Source organism: Triticum dicoccoides, chromosome 5B (assembly GCF_002162155.2).
Source record: "Triticum dicoccoides isolate Atlit2015 ecotype Zavitan chromosome 5B, WEW_v2.0, whole genome shotgun sequence".
In the NCBI taxonomy this organism is placed as follows: domain Eukaryota; kingdom Viridiplantae; phylum Streptophyta; class Magnoliopsida; order Poales; family Poaceae; genus Triticum; species Triticum dicoccoides.
The window spans coordinates 474,766,580-474,775,518 of record NC_041389.1 but is presented as its reverse complement, the minus strand read 5'-3'; the positions used below and the strand labels follow the sequence as shown (position 1 = coordinate 474,775,518).

General features: G+C 44.5%; 1 protein-coding gene across 1 annotated transcript in view; it reads right to left on the bottom strand.

Annotated features, from left to right (window-relative positions):
* Positions 1 to 5,502: 5,502 nt before the first annotated feature.
* LOC119305805 overlaps positions 5,503 to 8,939 on the bottom strand; it is a 4,664-nt gene continuing 1,227 nt past the window's right edge. The window contains exons 3-5 of the mRNA XM_037582224.1: positions 6,429 to 6,542; positions 6,188 to 6,325; positions 5,503 to 5,976 (exon numbers count right to left, since the gene is read on the bottom strand). Coding sequence (XP_037438121.1) covers positions 5,593 to 5,976; positions 6,188 to 6,325; positions 6,429 to 6,542 — 636 coding nt within the window. The 3' untranslated portion in view covers positions 5,503 to 5,592. The remainder of the gene's footprint in view (positions 5,977 to 6,187; positions 6,326 to 6,428; positions 6,543 to 8,939) is intronic.

Genomic DNA, 8,939 nt, shown 5'->3' with positions numbered 1-8,939 from the left:
TTTTGTAGGTGATATCGATTTGCACCAGCTTTATCCTGCCACTAAGCCAACTTATGATTTTTGTTAAGGAGGCAATACATGTTGGCAATACCTTTGGCTCCTTGGTCGATTCATGGGTTCTATTGGATGATGCATCGTCTGTTATGTGCAATTCTCCCTCTCTGATGGCCTTTGCCAAACGGATCGGAAAGCCAATTGATGTTGATGAAGTTTCTCTTTCTCGTGTTGGACATGTGCATATGCAGATTTCGTGCTTTGATCCATCTCATGTCTGTGGTTTCATGAAGATTTTCCCAGGCAGTTCGGCCTATCTTATCTCTGTTCAGGTGGAGGGGTAGCATGCGGTCAAAAACCCTACCCTCCCCCCACCTCCACCCCTCCGCCATCTCGAGATAACAACAGCAATAACGACACCATTAACGGAGACAATTCCGGTCCTCCTTTCACCCAGCAGGAGCGGGACGCTCTTGGGGCAAACCTACAGCAACTTTACCCCAATCAAGTGCTTAGCAGTGGGGCAAGGGTGCTGCCAGGTATCCTACTGAGCTGCTGGCCAATCCGAGGGTGGAGGACAATTCGATGAAGGAGGCTCACCCTAGCCCATGTTTTTCGGTGTGCTTCAACCTCTTGACCCATTCAACGTCTTCTTCTCTCTGGTATCGAAGACTGTCCTGAGCGACCTGGAAATGATGCAGAGGTTTCTGGTCCTGTCTCAAAGAGCAAGTCAACAGTCAGAAAGTTCTCCTCCCGCAACCATAGATTTCTGGTCCTGAGCAAGTCTTATGTCAGAAAGTTCTCAAAGAGCAAGTCTATTGTCAAAAATGCTATAACTTCCTAACTTTATGTAGTAATACAAGAAAATTGGTTGGCGGGTAAGACATAGATTATCTAAAAAATAGTTCCCCATGAGCTCAAAAAAGATTCCCCCAAAACGAATCCATGTGTATACACAATATCAACATTTAATTTTTGTTACTACTTAGTGCTAATGAACTATGATATAACTTCCTACATTATATCTATATCTATACCTACTAATAAAGTAAGGTGCGTTTCTTCGGAAATTTGATTTTTTTCATTCGTTCACCGTCGATTTTTTTTCCTATCCTAGGTGGTACTTAATTTTTGTGCGTCCGTTTGCCTTTTTTTAGACAATCCCGTGAAGTTTTATTGATCCGTCAGAATGTTTACATGGACGGAAGAAAGCTCACCAGGGTGGCCTAACCAAACATGGTAAACAAGCCCCAGTTGTAAAGCATGCTTTGCTAGATTATGAGCCTCAAAGTTCGAGCTCCTAAATTCATGAATGAAATTACAGCTAATAAAAGTGCTAGAATACTCTATGATTTCATGTATCATTGCACCATAACTTGCCCCACTCTTCTGCTTGATATCCTCGATCACCACTTCGCATCTGAAGCCGCGTGGATGGAGTTTAAATTCAGGTCCTCTACTAGTGCCATCGATTCTCTACCAGCAAGTGCTTCTAATGTAGTAGGTCGGGTATACCCCTAACAACAATTGCCGACGCACATAGGAACATGCCATTTTTGTCTCTGCATATCGCAGCGACTGAGCAAACTTTTGATGTACCCAACACTACCGTATCAATGTTTACGTTTGTCCATTCTCCCGATAGCGGAAACCAATGTGTTGGTCTTTCTGCTCTTGCATGTACTCTCGCTTCAACCGGTTTCTTCAGAATCTGGAGATCATCCAGCTGCGACAGAATGAACATATGGGTTGACAGCGGACTCTGGAAAATATCATTGTAAACAACCTTTCTCCTTGCACTCCATATCGCCCAAAGGGTGATCACCATGTGTACAAATAAATCATGTGGCAGTACTTCCTTCAACGTGAATACCCAGTCCCTTGCATTGTAGTTGTCGTGCTGAATCATCTGATCAACAAGGCCTTCATCTGAAAGAGCCCATGTGCTTCGGGCCATGTAACAATTGATAAGAGCATGCCTCCACGAGTCCCTGGCACCACACATCATGCATGCAGGTGATGTTGCCATATTTATGTGCTGGAGGAGGTCCATCGTTCGGATAGAGCTCCAGGTTAGAAGCCACAAAAACAATTTCACCTTCAACGGTACCTCAGTTTTCCATAATGCAATACATGCATTGCCCTCCTGGTCAGCTCCGGATGGTCCATCGTTCTCCTCGATCCAGTTGTTTCTTGTGATCTTGGTTTGCATGATCATTCTGTATGCAGACTTGACAGAAAAAGTCCCCCGCTTCTCTCCACTCCATACCCAAAAATCACTAACATTCCTTGTCACAGTGGTATTGACAAAATGGCTTCAGTGTCAGTGGGTAAAAATACTGATCACACCAACTGTTCATCCCATGTTGTTGGTACTGAGTTGATTAGTATCGACACACACATTGGCCGATTGGTAATCAGCGAAGAGATAAGCCTCATCATGTCCGACCTAGGTAGCCGGTTATGATTTTGTGCGTCCTTCTGCTAGAAAGGAAAACCTTTTTCTTCGTAATTTTGTGTGGGGGGCTGCGCGCGCTGTGGCCCAACAAAGAATGCCCGCTTATCTATCTGCGCATACAGCTGGGAAACTCTATGTGCCGCCCGACACGGCAAATAATCGGAGCATCGCAAAGGGCGCGCAAGACTGGGCTGGGCCATTTTTGTTTTTTACTGTAATTTGTTTCTACTTTTTTTCCTTCTTTTCCTTTCTTTCTCTTTCCTGTTTGTTTTTCTTTTTTCTACTTTCAGGTTTATTTTTAATTTTCTATTTTTTCACGATTTCAAAATTTTCCAAAAATGTTCAGAATTTTATTTTTTGTTCAAATTTTTGAAAAATTTTTAGAATTCTAAAATTATGTTCAGGATTTTAAAAATGTTCAGGACTTATGTTTTTTTTCACATTCTAAAATTTATTTAAAACGCATTTTTTGTATTTTCCAAAAAATCAAGATTTCGGAAAATATATGCATTTATAAAATGTTCAAAATTCCAAAATATTCATATCTTACAAATTGCTCTGAACGTTCAAACCATTTTTCTGCTTTAAGAAATTGTTCACAAATTCAAAAACAAAAATCATGTTTTTATTAAAATGATCATGTTTTCAAGAAATGTTTGTAAATTTCAAAAAATGATCCCATTTCAACTTTTTCATGTTTTAAAAAATTATGGAATTTTAAAAAATTCATAATTTCAAAAAAAACATGTTTTCAAGAATATTTGGCAATTCATATTTTTCTGAAAGTCCAAAAAAATGAAAAAAGAATTGTTTCAAATATGACGCTGTAGTATTTTCTTAAATATTCCCACTGGCCATTTGTTAGCATTTAGCGTTGGTTCCAATGGCTAGCAGCACGTGGTAGGTCCTTTGAGGTCGTGAGTTCGATTATTCAACGCGTCATGTTTTGGATTTTTACTCGAGCCTTAGGAACACAGGTCGTTTCGGTGCCTTCCAGTGGACTGGCCCAGATGCAAACTGTTGTGCGTCGCACGCGCTATTTGATGGAACTAGGGTCATATAGTTGCTCCCACGCAGCTGGCCCAAGAAAAAGTAAAAATATATGTATAGAGTTTGTTCCGTCCGTTCCACATGTAGCTCCCAAATTTTTTCATTTGTCCCCCGGGTGGGCCGGATTGGCCCTACCACACATTTCTTCTTCCGTCGGATCCTATTGTGCCGATGGACAAAACCAACTCAACTAGCTTACAATTATGATAGGAATAATCCCACCTTGGAGCTTTATATTAAATCACACCCGTTTTTATATGTCCCTAGGTTGTATGGAAATAGGGTGATTGACTGAAATAAGGAAGTTGTCTCGAGAATCATGAGCAAAAAACAAGGGACTCCATAAATTATTGCCGGTGGTAGTATGCATATGCCAATAAAAGAGAATATGTTGGTTGTCTATAATTGAAAGAAATTGTGGGCACATGCCAATAAAAAGTGAATATGATGGTTTGGCTCTAATTAAAAAAATTGTGCGCATGCGAGCACTAAAATAATTAGAGGGAATAAACCCTAATAAATAAGGGACATTCGTGTCTAGTTATGCATTGATTATGCTAATGAAACAGGATTTATGCATTGCAATTAGTAGTCCGTCCAGTTACCCCGTCGTAGGAGAGAGTGGTCGAAACAACCATGCCCCGAAGGTCACCGCGCAACAACCAAATGAGGAGGCAACCACAACCCCGAGACAGAGGCGGACCCCGAGGAAAAAGAGGCATGGTTGGGTGGTCGCCACCACAGTGACTAATCCCACCACTATCAAGACCTCGCGCGCCAAATATGACCCGTGAAAAGACCGCAGCTCCTTGCTCTGTCGCCCATCGCTGCGGAGACCATTTTTGTGGACCTCTCCTGTTGCTTCTCATAAAAAAATATCTCTCCCGTTTGCTAGTAACAGTACAAAGACGTTTGTTGGCAAGTAAGACAAAGAATCCCTAAAAGAAGTTCTTCATGAACTCAAAAAAGATTCGAAAAAATGGAACCATGCTCATTCACAGTATTAACATTTAATTTTGTTACTACTGTGTCAATGAACTCGTCTCGTTGCAATTGGACAAATGAAAGACTAATCAATGGCAACCCTACAAGATGCTATACGGATCTTAAAGCCAGATCAGACAGAAGTTGGAGGGATGGTATAGCTCCCGGGTAGCAAAGACATATAATAATCATATATATATACTCTCTCCGTCCCAAAATACTTGTCGGAGAAATTAATAAAAATGGATGTATCTAAAACTAAAATATGTCTAGATACATCCATTTCTCCGATGAGTATTTCCGGACGGAGGGAGTATATGACATAGTATACATGTTTCGCTAGTTAATTGACGATCCAATTTATATTGCCATCCAAAGGGAGCAAATACAGTACTAGGTCAGTATATAGTTAGATTCATCATGACATATATTTTACTTATCTTGTAGTGTAGATGTTGATACAATTTTCTATAAAACTGATTAATCATAGAAAAGTTTCATTAAGAAAAACGCCTTATATTTTGTACTCCCTCCGTTTCCAAATATAAGTCTTTTTAAAAATTCCACCAAATGACTACATACGAAGCAAAATGAATGAATCTACATTCTAAAATATGTCTACATACATTCGTATGTTGTAGTCCATTTAAAATGTCTAAAAAGACTTGTATTTATGAACGGAGGGAGTATAAGGGAGGGATTGTCTCAGGATTGCTTGGTTGGTCTCTGTTTCCACTAGTATTAACTCTTTGACGGAGGGAGCGTGCATTATTTCTAAAAAAATACTTTATGGTGCGCGCATCATTTAAATGCTGTGTAACCATTATTTTTGTTTAACTCCATAATGCTGCATCACAGCTTTTATACCCAACTATAATCATTACAGTCAACTACACCAATACAGATACAGCCAAATAAAGACGGGTGCATTTAAAGTACAAAGTCTAATCAGCCGGCAGTTAGTAACTCAATGGAACAGAAGAAAAAAAAGATGCAAATACCACTTATACTTGCGAGGGTAGAATTACACATGAAAATGGTGCGAGGAAAAAGAAATTACAATGCCAAGAACATGCACCTGGCTTAAAAGATCACATATTCCTGGGCTAAATTTCAAGACTATTGCACCGGCTGCAAGGCTTCACAACTTCTAACTCCACACTACAGGGAACTTTCCCCAAAATGAATCTTCCCACAGCCAAGAGCGCTCTGCGGGCTTCCATCCTCATATGCTTGCTCATCGGGAGGCATCTACCATTTTCACTATCAGAGCACAAAATTTCAGGGTTCGAAGAGGTGTTCAGTGTAAGGTACTCTAGCGACTTCGCATTCTCAAGCATATGGCATGTTAGCTCAACCATGCTCTTTGCAGAACAAAAGCCAATGATAACCACATCCTTTATGTTCCTATGCACGTGTCCTGGCATCTGCCTTAGATCATGCGAAGATTCTCCTAAAACCGATTCTTGCCTCACGCGACCCGCATCTACCTGCATTGCATAGATGTTAATGTCAATCATAATAGTTAAAAGACGAAACATATACTCAAACAAATGCATGGCTCCACCAGGAATATAAAAGTAAATGTATAGTGCTATTCTAAGGCTGAGTGTAGAATATTTATTAAAAACAGATGTTAGTAAAACATTACATAGTTTTATTAGGGGTATACATACAGTTTACTACAATTTGTAGACTTACGGATAATATGAAAGTCTCCAAGGAAGGACACGCATCGAGAAAAGAAACCAGAGATAAATAATCATAGTCTGGGTTAAAAGCCCCAATACATAGGCATTGGAGGTGGAGGAATTTGCCAGGCACCACCTGTGTATCCCTCTGCGTAATAAAATGCTTCAAATTAATTATAATAACAAAATGCAAGCTGCTACTGATTGTTGTGTAATTCTAGTGTCTAAAAATGCAAACTATAAGAATATACCGCACAATACGAAGATATTTCGAGATCTTCAAGATGTGGCACCATGTGCAGAAGATCGGCCCAAGGATAATGAACAACGTCTTGGCGACCTAATAAAGCATCAATGCATAGGTTCTGCAATGAATCACCAAGTGATAGCGGTATTAGGGTACCACCATAATGAAAAATGTATAGATTAGGGGCTTTGCTCTTTATCACTTCCAGATTTCCACAATCCATGACAACCAGGTGGTTAAGCCGCTGCAACAGGCTAGGTATCTCCAAGAAAGATAATTCATTGCAGGACCTGAGTACCAGTTTCTCCAAAGCAATTGAACTGGAAAAAAGGCACCTTAACTCATCTTCTGTAATACGCACACGGAAAAATTCAAGACTAGTCAGGCTTCTTAAGCGGCCAAGTCCTATCGTGGGGCGGAGCGCACAATTGTTGAGATGAAGCTGCTGGATCGACTTGCCACTCCCATCTAAAAGTGAGCATGGAAAGTTGTACACATTTGTATGGAATTTTTTCCGACAAAAAGCCGCCTCAGATATCTTTGGACAGATAGTTGCATGAGATATTTTTGGACAAAGAGCTACATAAGTTGATAAAAGCTTCAGGTCAAGTTCTTCAATCCCTGGTTTGACAGCAATATGAAGCCAACGATCGAGATCGCAAGAGTTGTTGAAAAAGGGGAAACCACATATTTCAAGCTTGAGTGCCTTAACGCCAATGCTTGAGTGGTTTTTGAGAATGTGGTCGGTTTTCCTTGCAAGATCCATCGCTATTTCACATCGACATGACAATCCATCCACCCCGTCATCCAAACCCAGTGTTTCTCTAGTTAAACTGAGATTGGGAAAATGTCTCCGGTAACTTTTAAATGTATGAGACACGCAGGCAACACGTGCAGCATCTCGCAGAGGAAGCAGTGAATATATATGATGCCATATATCCTGCACGAACATGCATTGGAGAAAAAAGCATCTTAAGAATTGTATATAGGCGAATAGTTGCTTCAGTTTTGAATAGGAAAAAAAGGGACCAGATGAAGTAACACTAAAAAAATCTGATCTGAACATTCAAATGTGCACAAGACCATGTACCGAAAAAGGCTTTCGTCCCGCTTTATATATAAAGCACCAAACCACAAGCATCCAGTACAACCACACGCCACGCCAACACAACACACGCACACACCCAGGACAGGATACATAGGTGCTAAGCGCAGCAACACCACTCCTAGCACTACCGCCCCGAAGAGATGAAGCTACATATGACGCCGGAATATGCGCTTCAAGGCGGCGCCTTCAGGAAGGATACGACGCCGGAGCGCCGCCACCGCCCGATCCAAGGATCAGAGTTTCCCCCGGAGCCGCATGATGGGCAATGAGAGCCGCAACGACGCCTTCAAGAAGGGAACGATCTTCGCCGCCGCCGATCCATCCGAAGATAGAGCAGGTTTTCACATCGGCCAACATTCACCGTCACCGAACGCCACACCCCGGCAACCACGCCGCCCACACGATCATGGTGACCGGGCAGCACCAAGGCACGGGCTCTGCCCAAGAACACCGTGCAACCACCACTAGGGCCGCCGCCCCAGCATCCAAGACCTTGACACCACCTCACCCGAGACCCGCCGCACCCCAACGAAAGAGACGAGCGGAAAGGTCCACCTTTCACGCCCCTGGGCAACCCCAGCATCGAGACCCAATAGGTTGGCCAGAACAGGCATCCACCGACCCATCCTGCTGCCCCAAGAGCGAGACGAGCTCGGTCCTGCAGCAACGAGAGGGGGACGAGGTCAGTCCTGCTGCACCGTGCGCGAGACGAGCTCGGTCCTGTTGCATTGTGCGCGAGACGAGCTCGGTCCCGCGGCATCGGGCGCGAGATGGGCGGTGGACCGCAGCTGGGAGAGGACCAGCCCTTTGATGAGAATAGCGCCGGGCGATGAGGAGATGGGGTGAAGGTCGAGACGACCCGAACACAGACAAACCGACGCCGAAGAAGTCGGCCGTTGCCGCGGGCAGATCCATCGAGCCACCATGGAGCCGCCACGACACCGGTAGGCCACCACCGAGACCTACCCATGCTGTCGCCCACGGCCGGAGCAGCAGCCACGCCCGGCCGCTGCCCTACCCGCATCGTTCGGCGAGCTCCAAGCGCCGGAGCCGCCGGGAACGCACCACCAGAGCCAGGCGCCGCCGGCCGGCCCCCAAAGCCAGATCCGGCCAGATCCGGCAAGAAACCGGTCGCGCGCCACCTCCCGAGACAGGAGCACCGCAGCCGCCCCGCCGCGCGCAGAACAAGGGTCACCGGAGCGCTGCCACCAGCAGGCCACCCCACCACCCCGCGGGACCGCCGCCGCGCCGCTGGATCCCGCGGACGTCCAGCAACGCCGCTCGAAGGGGCCGCCCCGCGCCGGCGCCCACAAGCAGACGGGGAAGGAGGGCCCCGCCGGCGCCGCGCCCCCCGAGCTTTGCCCGACGGAGCTCACCAGCGACGGCGGGGGGAGGGGAGGGAGGCGG